General features: G+C 40.2%; 1 protein-coding gene across 1 annotated transcript in view; it reads left to right on the plus strand.

Moving 5' to 3' along the window:
- Positions 1 to 22314, plus strand: part of ULK4 (unc-51 like kinase 4) — a 457838-nt gene that overhangs the window by 127520 nt on the left and 308004 nt on the right. The window contains exons 21-22 of the mRNA XM_025212836.1: positions 9297 to 9479; positions 16894 to 17021. Coding sequence (XP_025068621.1) covers positions 9297 to 9479; positions 16894 to 17021 — 311 coding nt within the window. The remainder of the gene's footprint in view (positions 1 to 9296; positions 9480 to 16893; positions 17022 to 22314) is intronic.

Here is a 22314-nt window from a genome sequence, read left to right on the forward strand (position 1 = left end):
TGGTGCGGTTGCCCCGGCGAGAGGGGGTAGTGGCACGGCGAGCCCTGGGAGAGAGGGGGCAGCAGTGCGGTGGGCCCGAGAGTTGGGGGGCGTCACCGAGAAGTCCCCAGAGTGGGCGCAGAGAGCCCCAGACGGGGGGCTGTATTTTAGAAGCCTGAGTTCGGGCGACATTACAGGGGAAGCCCCAGGAGGGGGCACTATTGCAAAGGCCCCAGACAAGGGGGCGACACTATAGAGAAGGCCCCAGAAAGGGGCAACATTACAGGGAGGCCCCGAGTGGGCTCGGAGAGCCCAAGAGAGGGCAGCACAGAAGAGGAGGCCCCAGAGAGCGGGCGAAAGTACATAGAGGCCCAAGAGACGGGCCGTGCACATATAGAGAGACATACCAGCGTCTATCCCATCAGCGAGGCTTGGGGCGTGGTATTAGGGGTTGGTAGCAGCCACGCATAGCCCATAGGGCTAGGGTGCCTGGGGAGCACCCACCATACCGGGAGACCCCCCAGGGGGTCCGGGGAATACACGGGGACAGAGGTCTCAGCTAATCGTGCCCAGGGAGTCATAAGGCAGCCTCCCAACATATACTAAACAGCAAAGACGTGGTGGGCAAGAATTTGAGGGTGCCCTTGGGCCGACTGGGCACGGTGAGGGGGCTGTAAGGAGATCACGGCCCTCCCGCAGGACCCCGCGGTTACAGAGGGGGCGCAGCATTTGGGGTGCACTGACCCTGGCGCCAGAGGGGGCGCAGCATTTAGGGTGCACTGACCCCGGCACCAGAGGAGGCGCAGCATTTTGCAGGGCTGTGGAAAGCCCAGGTGCCAGAGGGGCTCAGCATTTTGCAGGGCGTTGGAAAGCCCAGGCGCTAGAGGGGGCGCAGCACTTCGCAGGGCTGTGGAAAGCCCAGGCACCAGAGAAGGCGCAGCATTTTGCAGGGCTGTGGAAAGCCCAGGTGACGGAGGCGGCGCAGCATTTTGCAGGGCTGTGGAAAGCCCAGGCGACGGAGGAGGCGCAGCATTTTGCAGGGCTGTGGAAAGCCCAGGTGCCAGAGAGGCGCAGAGCGAGACAGGGCTGCAGAGAGCCCAGGCACCAGTGAAGGCGCAGTGCGAGACAAGGATGCGAAGAGCCTGAGGAGGACCAGGGGGCCAAATTGTAACAAGGCCCAGACCGAACAACGTCAGTTCCATCTGCGAGGCTTGGGGCATGGTAAAGGGGTGGTTGGAGCCACGCATAGCCCATAAGGCTAGGGTGCCCCGAAACACCCACTGTAAACGGGGTCCGGGAGCCCACGGGGTTAGAGAGAGTACAGCAAACCATGTCCAAGAGGATGTAAAGGCAGCCTCCCTACTATATAGTTATCATCAAAGACGTGGTGGGCGAGAATCGAGGGTGCCCATTGGGCCAACTTGGCACTGTGGGGGGGCCTTGGGAAGATTACAGCCATCCTGCAGGACCCCGTGCCGTGACAAGTGGCATGGAGCCAGCCTCCCCACTACCTCCTGGATGAGTCACCCGTGGCTCTGTTGTGCTCCCCGGCCAGGCCCATTTTTCTCCCTGGCTAATGGACCATGGGTGGCGATCTTTACTGTTTTTTTCAACAGGATATCCCACAGACCTCAGCAGCATGCTTATTGTGCCACATATGGTCCGTGGGTTGAAAACCACTGGGTTAAACTGTACCATGTCTTTTTTGACATTATAGTTCTTTTTATTAAGTGTCTTAATTGTCACTATGTTTTATTCTTCTAAACGTATCTAGTCCTCTTTGTGTCATATGACTATTTGAACAGACTCATTGAGGGGGCTTTTTTAACACTCTTATACCCTGTTCTGTCTTTATACCCTTCCTTTTATTGGCCCTTCTTTGTCTTGTTTAAACATCTCTTGAAGGATTTCTTTCCAACTGAGACATATGTTTGCACGTGAAAATTCATTTCTGTTGAGAGAGGCATGTGGTGTTTTGACCTGTGGACCATAGGCAGTATGGATAACATACCAAAAGCAGGTTTTCACTGTAAGGATACTATGAATGTGCCATTATTATTTTTTTTTTTTTAATCAGTAATATAAAAATGCATTAGGAAGTCTCTGTCATCAATGTCTGGCATCTAGAAAATTATGCTTTTCTCAGTCCTGTCTATCACAAGGTTGCAAACAGAAGATGTTTCAAATTTTTTTGTTTACTTTGGGTCCATCCTGCCTCAGGTAAATACCACAAATATTGCCTGTAAAGAAACAGAATCTTTTATCATATTTCTAGAGTCAGAAAAAGAATTCTTTAAAATGTCAGTGTCAAAATGATTTATGCTTACAAGCTCAGCACTGAAAAATGCTTATCTTCACAATAAGGGGAACGATAATGTCCTCAAAAGCCACAAAATATTGATACATTTTTATTTTTTTTTAAAGTCCTTTCTATGGCAAGTGTAGCAGTCAATTATAGACCAATGCAGGGGTTGGCAACCTACCAGGCTGGATCTGGCCCACACATCCATTTGATCTGGCCCTCAGACATATGGCTTCAGCAGCTGGATTGACCCAGTTTGGTGAGAGGCAGGTGGGTGCACAAGTGCTAGGACCCAGCCACTGCCACTGTGAGGACAAGCACTGGCTGCAAACACTCTCCCTGTGCTGCCATGGGGAAAAGTGGCATTGGCCAGTACTTTCCTTTTGTTGCCACTGGGAAAAGTGGTGGCAGCAGCTGGGTCCTACCACCCACATATCCACCTGCCTCTCACCCAAACTGGGTCAGTCTAGTCTGCAGCCTAAAAAGGTTGCTAGGCCCTGGATTAATCCACTTAAATGCAGATTCACTTAGTAAAGCTCAACTGTATCATCTTATCCAATATTTTTGACATAGTGAACTCCGCATAGTCTGTTTTAAAGGAGAGCTAGCTACAGAAAGCATACTTTAAATAGTAGGTAGTAGGAGTTGGCAGGGTTACACAGTCTGGAGCCATTTATATGCTTTGAGCTTCAGGTTTAAAACAGTTTCTGATCACTTAAACTGGTTTATGTATAACTTCTGTCCCTAGCCGAGAGGACAAGGAAGTAAAAACATGAATAATTTAATAAGTTCAAGAAAATGTTCATCTAGTTGTCTTTTAGTAACTCACATTCAGTTTAAGCAGCCTGTGCCATATTTTTAAGGACTGTGGTTATGTTTCAGTTTTCCTGCCCTGGAATTATTATTATTTTGTTTTAAAGGCAACACCTGGTTCACAGTACCTGAAAAAGAGTTTTTTAGATGCTTTTTTTTATTTACTGTATAATGTCAGCAAGCCTTAACCCCTTATCTTTTTCTCAAGCAAGTTACTTTCATGACTGTCCCAGATTTTTAATAATAATCTTCCTCTTTCTGGACTGAATAGGACTGCTGAAGCAAAATCATTCTTGCAAATTTTCCCTTTATTAAACTAAGTCTCTGAAGCTTAGCTGAGCGCTTCTATGTACTTTAGATTCAGAAATTATAAAGGCATAAGGTGCTTAAAGCAAGATAAAGCCTATTTTTTGCAGTGTCAATCAGCAGGTGCTATCCAGTATGAAATCTAAAATTTATCACTGCTTTTCTTTTAAAAGTGAAAGTCTGCCAAGTTTACAAGAACATTCTAAAGAGCAGTATTTACACAGATTTGGTCTAGCCTTCAGTAATATGTTTAGAAGTCCTCAGGGGAACCGTTTCTTTAATTTAATTGGATAGGGATTTTGTATCAATACAAAGTCATGTTTAGTCCAACCAGCTGCTCCTGAATCTTAACAATGCTTATGAGACCAATTGAGTTTGTCTGTGTTAAGCTCACTGTGGAGAGAATTCTAGTTTATTTGAATGTTCTGGTTGTGATACAACTCCCTCAAGAGTATTTTCTTCCAGTTAAGATGTACCTTTTTCTCTCTTGTCCTTGTGGCTATTTTTCTTTAAACCTACCAAACCCTTATTTTAAATATACGGAAAACTTATATAGGTCTTTCAAGTACTAAATATATGCTACATACAATTGAGTAATGTAAAACTAAGTCCTTTATTATTCTTTTTATGTTCTTTCTTGTCAATACTTTTAAATATATAGTTATGTCACTTCCTCTTATTTTCAGGCTTGAGTCTCTAAGTTTTAAATCTACTGAAAATTTCTCAGTTGTATCTTCATTCCCCAATGAAAGTGCCGACACTTATTTCTTCTCCTCATGATGACAAAAGAGCTATTCAAACCTCCTTTCCAAGGTTCATAGTAACTGGAAACAGTTATTCAGGTTGTGTAAGAAGAGGTATGCAAATTGATGGACATGATGCGTCCTTCTTTAACTAAATGACTGGCTATGTTAGTTTTGACTATGTGAATGAAGGTAAAATTTGGAGCAAGTGCAGTTGCTATAGCAAACATTGAGTTCATTCCTCCAATTTATGAGAAAACGGATAGAATAAATGAACATTCTTCTTCTGGCTTTGAGTATTTTACATGCATCTAGTGCCAGTGTCTTTTAGTGGTCACTAAAACTCAGGAAAAGATCAGGTAACCAGGTTCAAAACCTATACCAAAGAAGCTGGCAGGAAAAGTTATTCATCTGCTAATCTTCAATTTAGAATAGGCAGTTGTCGGCTCTCCTTTCTTATTACGACCAACTTAGTTTACATAATCTGTCTGACTTCCCTGATCAGGTTCCAAAAGGCTCCATAAGGGAATTAAAATCTATAATTGGAAAAGGTTAAAGTCATTTTGCAGACCATCTTAGAACCACAATCAGTGCTTCAGATACCACAGTGAGGTCAACGGCAAGAGCTGTAATGATCTGTTGAACATCATGGCTACAATCTTCTGGGATTCACAGAGAAGCCCAGAATAGCATAGAAGATCCTCCTGTTGAAGGGAATGAACTTTTCAACATTGAAACTGATGAAGCACCACATTCATTAAAGGGCTTTAGAACACTTGCACTATTCAGCTTAGAAGAAAACAGTCAAGACTTTGTTCAGGAAATCTGCTGCTGCTGCTTATTTTAATAATCTTTGTTTCTCTCCTCTGGACTCTCATTTGTCCATATCCTTCTTGAAGTAGGTGCCCAAAAGTAGGCACCATACTCCAGGTAAAACCTCACTAGTGCAAAATGGAGCAGAAGAAACAAGCAAGCAAGCCTTTTATTAATAAAGCCCAGTATGCCATTGGGTGTTCTGCAACAGCTGTTCTTTGTAGGAAATACGTGCAATTTTGCTTCCTACCCTGAACTGTGACTGAACCAAGTGAAAGTCCCAAGTTTTTGTGTGATCATCCAGGATATTCAGAATTTTCATCTCAATCAAATGATATATTTCTCTTTTTTACCCATTCCATGTTTGAACCAAGGAGAAATTAGGATCCATATCCTTAACCCTATCATTTTATATGGAAAGAACAAAATAATTTAGAATCTCCAGAATTATTTGTTGCAAGGAACAAGCTATATTGTTTCAGAGGTGGTCTAAGTGAATTTCAGATTGGGACAATGATTGCTATCAACTGGTTAGATTGGATCCCCCCGGATAAAGTAGAGCTCCTTTTGTCAGAGAAAAAGTAATGTCAAAATCTATAATGGCAGAAGGTTAACTTATTTTGCAGACCATTTTGTAACCACAATCAATTCTTGAGATATCACCACAAGGTTAATGGCAAAAGCTGTAATGATGTGCCAAACATCATGGCTACAATGTTCTGGGATTCACAGAGAAATCCAGAATAGTATAGAAGATCTTCCTATTGAGGGGAATGAATTTTTCAACATTAAGACTGACAAAGCACTACATTTATTACAGGGTTTTAGGACACTTGCCCTTCAGCTCAGAAGGAAACACTTCTTTTAGAAGTGTTGCAAGTGCTGACATTTGTGAAGCAATTACCTGGAAACCAGTCTATATGTTAACTGAATACTGGCCTTTAATAGAGACATGTAGATTTTGAAGCCTAGTTTTTTATAGTTGTGTTACAATCCTTTTTTAAATATAAGCTCCAGTATAAGCAGCAATCTCCTGTACATCATCTTACTGCTTGAGAGTCACCAGAAGTGGAATACATATACACAAGCACACACAGTTCTCAGTAACTGCAGTTCTCCTTTTGTGTTTTCTATATCTATTCTACAACAAAGCCTTCTTCTACTTACTGTGCAGTCTGATGTTACCTAGATAAGGACTGTCCAACTGGTGGTCCGTGGGCCACATGCAGCCTGTAAGGGATTAATACACAGCCCCTGGCCCGTCCCCCAGCCACTGCTCCCCCTTTCACTCAGGCAGCAGCTGCAGCCAAGGTTTCTAGGCTCTCCCTCCTTCCCCTAATGTTTTAGGTGGGGTTGGGGAGCCTGCAGCTTCAGAGGAGTCTACAGAAAGGTAGCTGGCATGGGGGTGTTGCCCACATGCAGTGCAGTGGTTGGAGGGAGGGGGCCTGCGCACGTGTGGTTCTGTAGTTGGGGAGGCTGCCTGTGTATGCAGTGTAGCATCCAGTGGTAGTAGGGGATAAGGCATGGGGGCCTGTAGCTCACATTAGTGTGGCCCCCGTTGGTGTGGTCCATGTGGCATTTAACCACTTTGCAGTTAGACAGCCCTGACTTAAATTCTGTATTGGTGAAAAAACTGAAGGATATATGGGCCCTCTCCATTCTTTATACCTGCAGGATGCAGGGCAAGAAGTAAAAGCATACCAGGAAATAGCAAGAACTTGCAGGGGCAAAATCAGGAAGATAAAGAATGAGCTGTACTAAGATAAAGAATGAGCTGTATGTGGTAAAGGGGATTAAGGACAACAAGAAGAGGTTCTGTAAGCATTTGGTCACAAAAGAGGAACCAGGGAACCTGAGGGTCCTGTGTTAAGCCAGGGAGAAATCCTAACAGAAAATTAAAAAAAGCAGACCTACTCAACACCTACTTTGCCTCAGTATTCACAAAAAAGTTAAGCTGCAGCCAAACACCTAATAAGGAGTATTGGGATAAGGAAAAGGACAAGCTGAAGGAGGAGATAACAGAAGAGATGGTCAGAGAGCGTTTGTTGGGTCTGAATGAATTCAAGTTAGCAGGGCCAGATGAACTTCATCTCAGAGTACTGAAGAAACTGGCACAGAAGAATTTAGTGTCCTGGACAATGATTTTCATGAAGTTGTGAGAGATGGGCCAAGTACCAGTGGACTGGAAAAGGGCCAATGTAGTGCCCCTCTTTAAAAAAGGCAAAAAGAAGGACCAGGGAAACTATGGAGTGGTTAGCCTCCCCTCAATACCTGGTAACTTACTGGAGGATATCCTAAGAAAAGCCATTTGCAAGCATTTGGAGGAAGAAAGGCCGATCACAAGCAGCCAGCATGGATTTATGAAAAACAAGTAATGTCAAACAAAGTTGATCTCCTTCTGTGACAAAGTGGCTATGTGGGTGGATGAAGGGAATGCTGTGGATATAGTGTATCTGGACTGCAGCAAGGCTTTTGACAGGGTCCCACATGACATTCTCATAAACAAATTGGAAGAATGTGGGCTGGACAAAACTATGGTAAGGTGGATAGATGACTGGCTCAATAGCCACAAAGGGTAACTATTAATGGGTACATATCAGAATAGCAGGAGGTTTTGAGTGGAGTGCCTCAGGGGTCTGTCCTGGGCCTGGTGCTGTTCTCAACGTATTTATTAAAGATTTGGGTGCAAGCATATAAAGCTTCTTGAACAAGTTTGCAGGTGACATTAAACTCAGAAGGATTGTGAGCACATTGGAGGGTACAAACACAATTCAGAAGGATCTCAACAGATTGGAAAACTGCGCTATAGAGCTAACAGGATGAAGTTCAGTGTGGATAAATGCAAGGTGCTTCACTGTGGGAAGTATAATCAAAAATGCAAACATAAAATGGGTGACACTTGGCTAGATGGCAGCACTATGCAAAAGGACTTGGAAGTCTTGGTAGATTATAGATAGACTCAATATGAGTCTGCAGTGTGCAGCTGCACAAAAGGCGAATGCAGTTTTTGGATGCATCAATGGAAGTATTGGGTCTAAGATGTGGGAGGTGATAGTGCCTATAGTCAGCACAGGTTAGGCCTCATCTAGAATACTGTATGCAGTATGGCTCCATATTTTAAAAAAGATGTTGAGAAGTTGGAGAGGGTCTAGAGGTGAGCAACAAAGATGATGAAGAGCTTGGAAAGCAAGTCATAAAAGGAGAAACTGAAGGAGCTAGGTATGTTCAGTTTACAGAAAAGGTGCTTAAGAGGAGATATGATAGCAGTCTTCAAATACTTGAAGGGTTGCCATAAAGAAAAGGGAAAGCACTTCTCTCTTGCTGCAGAGAGGATGTGGAACAATGGCTTCCATTGCAGCAAAGTAAGTTTAGGTTGGATATCTGGAAAAACTTCTTCAGTAGTGAAGTAGACTGCCTCAGGAACTTGTGGACACTTCCTCACGAGATGTTGAGGAAGTTGTTGGACAGCCACTGGTCAGGGATGATTTAGGTATAACTATGCCTATGTTCTACTATGGGTATTTCCAATGCTTCTGGGCTTTGCTGGTTTGCCCCCCCCCCCCCAAATGTATCAGGGTGTTTTTAAGCCTCGCTCAGACACACTGGTCCCCTCAAGGCTGCGGACTTTGACTGGGGTGTGCCAATGCTCCTGCTGGGACCAAAGCCAGTTCCTGGCTAGAGGGTCTTGCACCTCCACTCAGGGTCTGACCGATTGCCATACTTATCATCAGGAAGGAATTTACCCCATGGTCAGATTGGTATGGATTGTGCAGGTTTTTGCCTCCTTGTGTAGTGGGTGGCATGGCCCTATATTTGGGATCTCCTGAGCATATACTGACAACCTTTCATAGAAGCAGGACATTGGCTGCCATGGTTGCCCTGCTTTACCAATGGCAGGTTAGGCTGTTAGATCTGTGTTGCATCAGGGTTGACAGTAGCCTTATGTATACTTTAGATATTGGTTTCTATAGGATGATTTGGATTGAGATGATCCTGCCTCAGATGACCCTTCCAGCCCTACTTTTTTATGATTCTTTATATTCAGGGTCAGAATTGTAGTCATAGCGGATGTTGATGACCAAAAGTTTCTGGATATTGAGCACATGGTAAGGTTTCCTAAAGAATTCCAGCTCTGCAAAGTTAACTAACTCTTTTTCTTTATAATTTATACAGTAAGTTGCAGTGAGGGGAAAATAAAATGTATCTGTTCTTCTTATCAGATATTCTTCTGTGCCTAAAAACAAATTGGAAGATTTGTTGCTGATTAATTTGATTATTTTATTACTTGTTATTGAAATGTGTATTTTGTTATATAATGGGATTTTATCTCATTGATACAGGCTGCATGTAGAATTACTCGTCACTCACCCAGCGCTTTTCAGAGTGTCATAGAAAAGGTGGGATTAACAGCTGTACTAAACTCATTGGCAACTGGAATTTGCAAAGTTCAACAGTACATTCTGACCATGTTTGCTGCTATGTTGTCATGTGGAATTCATCTGCAGAGACTGATTCAAGAAAAGGTTTGATTTAAACTTTACATTACTGTTTGCTGACACAACCTTTCATTACTGTCGAGTTAATACTGTCTGATCTAGTGGTTCTTGCTTTTCAGAATGTTGATTTCAGTGATGCTCAAATCTCTTAAAATCAGGAAGTGAAGAAATAAGTTTATTCAAACTTGTATTTCTGAAAACCAGGAAATATGCAGTTAATGCCTTTTACAGTAAAACCACTTTAGCAGACACTGTTCAAACTGGATACTAAAGGAGAAAAGATTACCACCTATAGTCTGTAGGGTGAGTATAGGGCCACTGTGTGGTTTTCAAACCATGTTCTTTGGAAGCCTAAGGGTCTGCAATAGGTTATCAGGTGTTCTGCAAAGAGACTGGGGGCAATGAGAAAGTGAGCCGGAAGCAGTATACCATCATTGCAAGGCTGGGTCACCTGGTTTAGTATCAGTCTTTAGGATAGGGGTAGGGGCTCCACAGCAGGAGTAATATGAAAGGGTTCTGTGACTTCAGGAACTTTGAAAGCCACTTGTCTATTCAGTAGTATATTTAAGTTCTTAAAAATAAAACCCCAAAAAGTGAAATAATGAGGTATAGCACTTAGTATGGCTCTTTTTTTGAATCTCGAGAGGTGAGACTGATCTGTAGCTAAGCTGCTGCTACAGGTAAAATTCAATAAATTTAAAAAGCTTTAGCCTGAACATCAACACATGATGGCCCCAAGGAAAAACAAGGGAAAAATATACGAGGAAAACTTCTTTGACATGGTATTCTTAGACATTTAAAAGAGAAAATGATGAGTGTGCTGATTTGAATCTAATGCTGTACTTGTATTATACTATCCCTATAGGACCTTAGGCAAATTTGTAAATGAAATGTCTTTAGGAAATTATCATTTTATTAACTTGGACAATTTTTTTACAGTGTTACTGACTAAGACTACAGGTTTTGATAAATATTTAATCTAATTTCCAGAATGTCATTAAAAGCAGTTTATTTTGATTATCCAATGATTCCCTGAAAATAAAGTATAAATTGAATGTATGTGTTCCTGTTTCAGCAATGAGATTTCATATTCTAAGAAACAAAATGAGTTCACCTCTGCTCTTAGACAGTAGAAAGATTCATATCGGCAAAAAATTGAACCCCAAATGCAGTTCTTCCTACAACCTTCTGTTGTAAATATATTGTAAACTCACCCTGCATTTATATAAAAAGATTATTAGGCCTATGAAAATTATATAACCCTTATCTTCCACCCATCTCTTTCATCACCAGGAGACCACTTCCTTATTACAATCATTTCCATTTTCCTGCACATCTTATCAGAATTCACATTATATTACATATGCTAGTTGGCCTGGAGCTTTCCATGGGTTCAAGTAAAATAGCATCACCAGATGACAAACTGCACCACAATGCCACATTTTCTTTCTGTGCACATTCCTTTGAATAAATGATGTATCAGAGAACATTCAAATAAAACACAACTTCAAACAAGAAAAGCAATTTCAGGGTAACAGTTACTAGTAAAGTCTCATGTTTGTACATGACTTCTCACTAAAGGGATCTCCCTTTTTGATGCTGTTGTTTTTAGGAAATTTGTTTATAAATTAAAGTTATGAGGTACAGTAAAATTAATTTTAAAGGAAGCCCAAGATTTCAGTCCTTACTAGTGGTCTATTTAATTTGCAATTTTGTGGATTTCTGGGAACTCGTGAAATCCGTGATTGTCCGCAACATCAACTTAAAAAAATCCACAGCTTAATAAAAACAAAATGCAGGCTCCCCAGTAAGAACCAATGGTCTTTGCTGCCATGGCCTGGCTGCACAGCCCACCCCGGGGGGGGAGGGCACTGGCTGGCAGGGTGGCATGAAGGGCAGTGGACAAGATAATGGCTGCCTCCTTGTCCATCCTACCCCCACTGGGGCCTCTCCACCAATCAGCACCAAGGGGTGGGGCCACATGAAGGGCAGTCAGCAGACAAGATGGCGGCTGCCCCCTCATCCCTGCTCCCCTGCTGGAGCCTCTTCACCAAGGGGTGGGGCTAGAGGAACACATCTGAGAAATATCTGCAACATTTTCTCTTTATGCATGATTGACCTGCAAAAATTGTTTAGTCTCACTGCAATTTAAGTAGGTCATTAGTCATTACTATGCAGATCTGTCTTTATATTTTTTGTATAATCCTATCACAGGATCTCAAGATCCTTTTTTAAAACACGATTGAAGCATATTTTACATGGATGTTGAGGCATGTCCTGAATATTACTGATTATCAAGCCTGAGAAGTTTAATGATTTTTTCTGCACAGTCACGCATCAAACCAATGGCAAGACTGAGAACAGAACCCAAATCTCTAATTTAAAAACCTGTTTTTGATTCCTTAGATTATATTAACTAGAAAATGATTTTGTGGCTGATATAGGCTTGCTAGTCAGTTCTGGCTTCTATTTTGTCTTTTACCACATGTTTCCTATGCAGGGATAATACACTTCTGAATCTCAAAAGTGTTATAGCTCCAGTATCAGAAATTAGAGTTTAGGATCTTTGGGGCAGGATTTTGGTTTTCCTTTCTGTTTATGCAGGACCTGCAATAATGAACTACAATACAAATAATGATAATGTATGTATTACTAAAAGCTGCAACCCATAATCCATACAATTTTCAGTAGTTTCTAAAAGAGCTATACCAGTCTTCATTAAAGAAAAGAAGGAAAAGAGAAATGTACAGTGTCATTCTCCAAAGCCTTTTCTCTTCTGTAAAGCAACTGTATACATAATTGGAGAGCTAGTGTTATATAGGAGATAATGACAAAGCTGCAACTATTCATTTAATGCAGCTGCAAGCCAGTGTTTTAAAATATACATAAAGGGTAAAAAAAAAAATCATGGTTTAATGTCTTTAGCTGTATAACTGTGTCTGTGGAAAAAATTGTCTAGTTCAAAAATCTTAAGTCACTAGGAAAGTTAAGGGACACCGCATATTTTCTCAAACTCTGCCCCTTCAGCTGCCCCAGTTTTTTTTCAGAAGTGGGGCAGAGAGTTCTGAAATAAAATGCTTGAGCAAGAAGAAAGGTGCACATAAATTACAGGATCTTTCAAACACTGAAGGAAAGAAGGATGTTTGAGAGGTAATCTAATGTGATACAGATCTTCAAAGAACTAGAATACAGGAAAGTAATTTTTCCTCCAAAGATACAGCCTCTGTGTGAGCCTTCAGTTTATGAGACTAAAATGCTCACAAGATGCTTTTAAAAATTAGAGTGGAACAAAAATTGTGGCAAAATGCAGTAATGGAGGAAGACATTGCTAATCACCTTAATGTAGCTGCCTGTTTTCACCTAAGGCCAAGTGAAGAACCACCATAGACTTTGATGAAAGTGGTTGGAGCTCTTTTGGATGTCAGAATTTTTTGACTGAGATGCTGGTAGGTAAAATTATTGTGAAACTACCTACAGGCCTGAGGGGAAAAAAAATTGTTCAAGATCTTTCCTGACTGTGGTCTGTCATTGTTTACCACAGAGCTAGTTGTGGTTTCCACTGTGTGGTTGCAGTCTCAGCAGGAGGCAATTCTGAAAACAAATGAACAAATTTATGGCAATTTTAAAATTGGCTGGAGTGGCATAGCCCTGAATGAGCTCCTGCTGTAGCTGCTATATTTGGACCCATAAATTGGCCCAGTGTGCTTTTAAATGCCTCTTACTGAGTGGACTCCAGCATTTTCATGAAATTGCTTCTGTAGATCCTTCCTGAAGCAACTGTAAGTCATACCTCATGTGCCATTACATTATTTAGAGCAGTAAACCCATTTCATGTGCATGTTCAACAGTCACAGCATTTAAGAATTCATCCTATATATAAATACATTTAGAAAAATGTTGTAGAACATGTTATATTAATTTGAGCTGCTAGGGTGTTTGTGCTTGTTCTTTCTTTACGCAGATAACAGTAACATGGGATCTAAGGAAAAGGAGCATGTATTACAATAGCTGTCTTCTCCATTATCGTCTTCTCAAATTTTTGCTACCAGATATAATTTAACACACTCACTGGATTTGGTTTTACAAGTTTCTTTTAATTTTTTTATGTTTTAAGAGTAATTATTGACATTGTAGTGGTAGTCTTCATTTGATCATTAGATCAACAAAATACAGAATGTGAAACCATTTGGGTAGTAGTAGTTTATTTACAACTTTCACTAAAATAATACACTAAAATTAACATAACATTAGGTAATGTGGTTATTGACAAAAGCATACAATAATATTATACATTCTACCAGTTTAAACTAAATTAAAACAAAACATTATGCTGATACAATGAAAACATAAAATGTAGCAATATACTATAATACAGTAAAATAATAGAATCAGGGGGATTTTATTTAATTTTGGCCCTTATTCTTTGTGCAACTAATGCAAATATACCTAGGGAGTATACATTGGTTAAGGAGGCAAATTTGTTTATTTTTCTTCATTAGCCCAGTATTTAAAATTTCCCATTAACGGAGGGATCCTCTTCTCTCTTATTTCCTCAAAAAATGAGCAAGACCACAAAAAAGTAATCTAGATTGCCTATCTCTTTCTTCTTGCATGAACATATCTTTGTCTAACGACATCTGTTCATAATGGCTTCAGCTCTCATTTGAGTAAATCACAGCCTAGTAATGGCCTCTCATTGTTTGTACTTTTGTGCTTCACATAGGTAGATTTCTAAGATAAAAGAGTGCTCTTTTATCAAAACAGGGAAGTTTAAGAAAATCTCACTATCTGCATATCTGTCTACATGCTGACATCTTTAATTCTTACATTTATATCTTGCTTTAAAAATGGGGGAAATATTGAGTAAGTCTCCCAGGCCATTTGTCTGGAGGACACTATAAATGTTATGTAAGTATCCAAATAAAGGCATATTTGGAATAAGAGAGGATTCTAAAATGTACTTCTTGGAGTATCTGATAGGAGTACATGCTGTAATTTTTATTCAGTAATTTGGAGTTATTAACTGAGCTATAATGCTTACATTAAATAACCCTATAACAGATCACACGAGCCCTCCATCATAAATTTAGTAGAGATAAAAGCCTCCTTAAAATGTAATAAGATTTTTTTTTTCTATTTGTGAATGAACTATGGCGTCATCACCCCATATTTCCGGTCTATACAGTAAAATGGAGTCTACCATAGATCTCTAGGCTTTTACTGCTGCCAGTATCACTCTTCTATCAATCTTACTGTTGTGCGGGCCGGGAGCGCCCCGAGCCCTTTTTCGCGCTGCACGCTGGCTGTGGCCAGCAGCCCGGGCACGCGGGGGCGGAGAGGGAAGGCCTTCGCTCTGGAATTAGGCACGGACGCGTATCGGTAGTTTAAAAGATTGTTTACTTACACCGAGATGGCAATGGCGTAGGCTGGAAAGCTTGATTAAGTTGCAGTTACAGACAGACACAACACAGACAGTCTCGTGGAGGTTGCTAGGCTCCACGGTGCAGAGCTCCGGATGCTCTGGGTGAACAGGCCACCAATGTAGAAATCGTAAATACGTCTTATATTAGTCGCGCTCGAAGACGGGAAGAGGTGGACGGTGGATCAGGCCGCCACGCTCCTCTGGATCTCACACAGGGTTTCTATTACCCTGCCGTGTACCCAGAGTCCCCACGAGATGGATGTGGAGTCCTCTTCGGCTTGGGCAGAAACTGCTCAAGCCTCTTATACGGCTAACAGGCCAATCGCTAGCCGCCACGTGTGAATAATTTAGCACTAGCCAATCACAGGGAACAAATTTGCATACCGGTGGCGGGAACTCTTTTGCACCGTGCATTCCTCTTGCAACTCGAGCAATGCACTCTGCAAAAGAAGCTGCAGAAAAGGCGGGAAACTGGTCCCTGCACCGGGGTTTCCTCTTGCTACAGGAAACTCCCGTGCAATGCTCTGCAACTTAACGTGGATAATTCTGATGCTGAAGCACACACACACAATCATGCCTTTTGGGTCATGACAACTGTGAAAAAGACAAAATTTCACCCATTTGTTTTGTTTTAATACATATGTTGTCATATCCGAAGAATGTCATAATGGTATTTTCAGAACCAAATGCTGCCATCAGAAGTTCATTTGTTAGGAAGCAAAAATGCTTATGGCAGTGAATCAGATATGGAAGAACCAAGAACAAAAAAGTACAAAAGGAGGCCATGACAATAAACATCTTGACAATAAAAAATAAACAAAAATAAATGCACCTTTTGGAGGTGCATTGACTTAACAGGACAACCCTTGAATTGTCCAGGATTCAGTTCAAGACGAGGAAAGAGACCAGAACTGGCAGTCTGTAGTACTCAAGCCTGTTCCTTACAGTATGAAAGTTCCCCTTCTCCTGCACACTCCTTCCTGACATTGATTCTGAATCTTCTCTTTTCAGAAGAAAGATCAGATGCTACATATGAATCTTAGAGCCCTTCACCTGTGTGTCTAGTTTCTTGAATCTGGGCAGGAGGTTTTTTTCAATCTACAATTGTTAAGTTTTTGTTGGAACTTTAAAAGTCATCCAGCAGTGAAAGTATTTTATGTCATAGTTTATTCTCTATTTTTCATTATTTTGCTTGCACCATTTTTATTTTAACTATGACCTTTCTTTATTATGGGCTTATCCTTTTCTTGAGTGAAGGTTAACCTAGCAAATTCCTGTCCAATTCACTCTTTGGCAGCAATGTTGAAGTGGTCAATAGAATGATGGTGTTAAGGGAAGTAATCTTGGTCTTTCTATATAAATCCAGAGTTGAGTTCTCCTTACCACTCTTTGCATGGTCTGTTAGCATCATGTGCCTAAAATATTATTAAACCAGGCAGGGGTGAACAGAGCATGAATGCTTAAGGGAAAAAAAGGATTTATTTCCTAAGTCTGGGGTCCCTGCTATGTGGAGTTAGAATCCTTACTGTCCTAGTTGTGCTACATATAGGATGTGGTCCAGCCCATAATTATCTTAACTTTTCTTAGCTGTCAGTTTTCCTGTTCACCTGATAACTGGCAGAAAAATTAGTAAGTTTGATAATAGTGTAAGGAAAAATAACTATAAATTTTTGTACCATAACTTTTAAAATGTGTTAAAATATCTTATGTCTTACAAAGACATGTACAAGTTTCTTCTTATTTTAAATTTTCCATTCTGTCCACCCAGTAGAAAATGTCTTTCAATCTTGATGCTTGGAAGGTTGTACATACCAGTTGGGCCATAGAACATTCTGTCTGAGCAAAACTACTTTATCAAATAGGATTATCAGATAACATTGTTAAAATGATTATACTAAGACGGAACCCAAGTACAAATACAAATAGCATGATTTTAAATGTTTGTGTATTTATAGACAATATTAATTGTTTCATTTTTAAAGAACAATATTTATGTGTTTGTGTTTTATTCTCACCTAGGACTTTGTTACTACAGTTATTCGTTTATTTGAAAGTCCTTCAACTTTCATTCGAGCAAAAGCTTTTCTGGTCCTGTTGCAAGTTTTAATGAACAATAGAGAAATGTTACTGCTCGGATGCCAAGCAAGGTAAGATGATACTGATTAATATAATCAGACATATGGTGCACATTTCTAAAATTAGCTTTAAGAACTCTCAATAAGTAGTGTAGGCTATATGTATAATTGTTTGTGGAGAAGCTGATTTTTCTGTTTAAAATTAATCCAAACCTATAAAAGTTGACCCCTGTAATGACTACTATATTTAGCAAAAAGTTTGTTTGTCCTCATGCTTTGACCATCTACAACAGAAAGCATCCTTTAATGGACCTTTGATCTTATTTACTCCTTATCCATTTGTAATAACTTGTGCCACCAGCTGGCACTAGCAAGGATCAGGCTCTGTGTTAGGCAAAGCAACTTCAGCTAGTGTCTGACTTAGAATGCAAATTGGGATACTGCTTCTCACTCCTTGCCCCATCCTAGAGTCAGGTGCAATCTGTGGGCTCTTAAATATAGTACCACTATTGGAGGAGAATGCTTCTGAGTTTCTGTTGTTTTGTTGAGACTCTACACAATAGCAGTGAAGTCCTGTTACTTTTGGGCACCAAAGGTATGTCTGAGAGAATGGACAAATGTACCTTGGATTGGTTTCAAAAGGGAAGGGGGAGCTGCTGCATGGGAGTGCACAGTACCTCCTAGAGAATGTAGCTACATGTACACTTTACTGCAGAATAGATTAATTAGCTCTGCAGAAAAGGATCACAGTCTACACCTGAGCTGGGAACAGTACCGTCTTACGGCAGAGTAATTAACTATACTTGTAGATGTGGACTGTGGGCATACATTACTCCCAGTCAGCCCAGCCTAGCCAGCCAGGGGCCTGCTCCACTCTGGCTCAAATTGCTGCTATCCTGGGTGAATGTGTAGATGCTGCGCCCAGGAGCAGTTTACTCCAACTCAAACTGTTCCAGAGTTTATTGCGTTACATTAATTGCATGTGTAGGTGCACCCACAGTGTAGCAGACATGGCTAGGGGCAGACATTCAAAAATCCCAAGGTAGAATCAATCTAAGTTACATGGTTTTCTGTAAGCGGCATAGTTTAGACTGGTAACAAACAGAATGCATATCTGCCCTTTGGTGGAGGGGGACAAATCTTAGACGGGGTTCTGCCATTTTTAAATTAGTCTATGTATGCCGAACTTCTGTTCTGTTACACTTATCAACTGGTTATGTGTCTTTTCTGTTATGGGTATAGACCAGTTTCCAAACAATTAGACCAGTAAAAGTGAAATATCTGTACCTGGCTTATGTGTGCAAAATGGAACTCTTCTAGGATCAGGTTGTGGACTGCATGTCTTAGCTCTGAGGCAGTGTAGAAAGGGTAGAGGGTGCAGAACAACCAGAGGGCAGGACTTGTGACATTGCTTCTAGTAGATTTCTTTTGCATAAAACTTGCCACACATGAGTATATTACATATATGCTACAGGAGAAGGTAGGTTCTGAGGCAGTTGGCAGTGGTATCAGCTGAACCCAGTAGAACAGAGCTTGTAGGGTCAAAGCTTTGGAATTTACAGTATAGGTTATCAGTGAGTGGGCTTTGAAGCCAATCAGCATAGACATTGCAGAAATGACTCTGATGTGTAGGAACTTGGATTGTTTCAGAAGAGTGGATGCTCTTGGAAACGAAGAGAGGAGAGAGAATTCTTCCAACACTTCCTTGTTAGTTTTATCAATTTTAACCAGTTCTCTGTCTCTTTCTTGGACTGAAATGTGAGTGATGATAAAACCTGGTATTCAAGGCGATTCAGATGAGTAGACCACTTAAAAGCAGTGATCATCTGTTTTAAATGCATTTGATATTTCATGCAAGTAGCATCTCTAATTTTTGTGCATCTTCCGATTGTGATGAGATACCTGCTTTGACCAGAGGAAATCCTATGTATCCTCAGACTCTTTTTAGTATGTAATTTGCAAATGTAGTTTTTTGAGGGGTGAGGTAAATAAGGGGAAGTCTGATTTTACCTGAGAGAACTAAAAGAATCTGATTATAAAATATCTGATGCCATTTGCATTATGAAGAAAGATAAAACCTGCTGTAAAACCCACAAGGAAGCAAAAACTGCCTGAGGCTGGGGCAGGAGAAAGTATATAAGGATGGAATGTGAGAGCTGTTGGAATCTGTCCTATGCTCCCTCAAATAAAGAAAATCTACTTTGAATTACAGTTTATAGCAGTCATAACTTTGTGTCTTATATCCCTGTCAAAGGAGAGTTAGGACACAAACACTGAGGTCAGGAACTTTAGCCAATGATAAACTGGTTTCTCGAGGTCAAAGGAACAGGATTGTTGCATGAAGGGCTCAGACCTTTGTGAGGATATTCTGGGGAGAGGGATCTTCATAGTTTGCAGGGGTACTTCTTAGCTCTGTACCGCCCCTGCCTCCCCTCGTAGTCCTTAATTACTTGAGTACACTGCTTTTGTGATGGTCCCACATTTTGCTGAATTTGAAGAACAAGAATTGGACTAAGGGTTTTTTTGGTTTATTTTTTTTCCTTTTAAAATAGTTTTTATCACACAACTGCCTTGATAGTCTTTCTGTTAGTTTAAGTATGATCTGTTATCACTTATGACTCATTTTTAATGACTTAATGATGACTGCATGCTTGCTTAGGGTAGCTAATAACCCCCACCCCCAACCAAATAACAGAATCCTGACAAAAATCCTCTATTTGTGAATACTATTTGTTTATCAAGGCATATTACTGTATTTTGTGAAGGATAAACCTGGGACAATTTTGGTCACTAGATTAATTTTGCCAGTTATTCTTTAGGCTTTTGATTTTTTAAATTTTAAATACTACCCACTGAGCCACCTCTCTGAGAAAAATGGTGGGATAAGTTACTGTGCATTGTGAATATTCATTTTGTTCTAATACTGTTACCTAATACTCCAAACAAAACAGATAATGGTCAGTCTCCAATATAAGCCATCAGGATTAACAATAGCTATGTCTTCTAGCAGCAGTAAAGATTTTATTGAACTAACACACTGTTTTTCTTCACCTATTATGATTTCTTTACACATAATAGAGGTTCTTTTAATGAACAGTGTATCCCCTGACATGATAGTTGATTTAAACTGAAACATTTCTCTGAGGCTTAGATTGTAAGGTGGGCACAGTGGGATGAGAGAGAGAAGAAATGGACCATTATATGTGGAGGCTGTTACTTTTGTAATACTCTGGACTCTGATAGCATTTTATTTGACCCAGCAAAATTAATGGATGTTCTTTGAAGTGTATCAGTGATCATTCATCAGTGTATTTCAGGTAGTCAAGGTAGCTCCTAAATTTGTGGATGAACCATTTGGTTACTTTAGTGCCAGAGGTACAGTGAGCAAGAAATTAGCTGAGTGGCTATTTTTTAAAAATAAATTTGATTTTTTTCAAAATCTGGCAGTCAATATCAAGGGACTGTTTGGGGTGAATAGTTGAGGTAGAAAATACAACAGTGAGAGTAATAACAACCCCAAGGCAATACTGTACCCATCTCTATGGATTCATGATACAAATACTGCTCAGCTTGAGTTGGGACAGAATTTTTATTTTAGGTAAGTTATCAAGATTAATAACAGCAGAGCTATTTGTGAGTTCTTTAGCAAACTGACCAAATGTGTAATCCAGTATTTGCATATAGAAAGTATATGCTATATAGTTAAATTAATTCCCCAAAAGAGATTGATTTCTAAATGACTATTTCAAAATTAATCATATGAGAACTGGATAGATCAGGCACTTGATAATGGAGGCATCTGACCCCATGGTCAAATGGGGCAGTCCCCAAATACGTGGCAATTTGTACTGAAGCCTGTCTCTCAGAGACTTTTTTTAAGTGCTTTGAGATCTGCAAATAGAAAGCATTTATAAATAGTGTTGTTGTAGGTTACTGGTTATAGTCTGGACCCAGGTTAAGATTGAGCAAAAGTCTGTCCGGCCAGTTTTGAACTTAATTGAACTCAGTCCCAATGTCAATGTGTTCATGTTCAGCCTAGTAGGGAGACTCTAAGAATTGAATGAGCTTGGAACTTTAACTATCCTCTCACTTTATAATTGATCTTTTTAATGCTGAGACATTTTAATACTGAGACACTTGGCACTTTGCAGGGGGCCTAGTGATTTCAGTGATTTGCTATGGCTCCACCAGTCTGAATTTGAGTCTTGTTCAGGACTGAAGCTGAAGTCCACCCCAACTTGACCTAACTCTAAATGGGTACCTAATCCTTTGGGCTGCGTGGTCAGACTGAGCATTCTCATTCAGCTGCTTCTATCTCTTGTGGCTATGGGCTTTGGGAGTTAACATACCTTATCTGTGGTAGCCAGATACTCAGACAAAGCATGGCTAGCCGTCCAAAGAAGTCTAACAATGCCACCTTTCAGAAGCACCATGTTTGTCTAAATGAATACAAAAATATATCCCTTGTAAGGTTATTGCTATTTCATGCTTGATGGGTCACAGAAGTCTTTCAAAGTTTTGTTGTTCAACAGAATTACTCTGTTTCATCTGCATGGCACTAAAGTACCCTGGTACAGAGAATCATATTACACAATAATATAGTCTTGTGACAGATATCTGTCACTTGATTTATAGATCTTCATAAACAGTTTTAGCTATTTTGTAATCTACAGCTGCTACTGTAGTGCCATTTGCCTTAGAACATTTTGACTGCTGGTGATTTAAAAAGGATGATAGCGGTATACTCCAATGATAGTGTACAGTACTGCTGTTCTCAAGATTTGATATAATGAACTGAATTTTTGGTTTAGCTCATACTTTTTCTTAACAATGACCTTTTTCCCTGCAGTCATTATTTCCTTTCTTTTTCTCTTTGCCATTCTGTTATGTGATGTAGAACTTTTTGGTTTATTCTTTGTCTCCCTTTACATAAAGCTACATTAAATAAGTATGACATAAATGAAAATAAGTAAAAACTCAATGTCTTCACTTTTTCTCTGTTTTAAAGTATACAGTAATATGCTATAATTATGTTTCAGTTTTCCTTCGGCTATTAGTATGTTTAAAAAAATTCAAATTTGTTTCACACTTTTTTGGTTAAAATGTTGGTTTGACAGATGGATGACATTGCTACAGAGATGAATTTTGATGTTAATATAGTCTACTGTTGGTCTTATAAATATTTTTCTTAGGATTAGTTAAGCAATCAGAAAAGTGATGAGCTGCTCATGCTTTCTTTCTCCAAATTCTTCAAGATGTGTGTTGAAGCTAGTTGAGATAATGAGACTTTTTGACAGAAGTGTCATTAGTATATTGATAGCAGTTAGCTGCATGTTTTCTTAGTCAGCTTTGATTATCTAGTCTC

This window comes from Alligator sinensis, unplaced genomic scaffold (assembly GCF_000455745.1).
Source record: "Alligator sinensis unplaced genomic scaffold, ASM45574v1 scaffold470_1, whole genome shotgun sequence".
NCBI lineage: Eukaryota > Metazoa > Chordata > Crocodylia > Alligatoridae > Alligator > Alligator sinensis.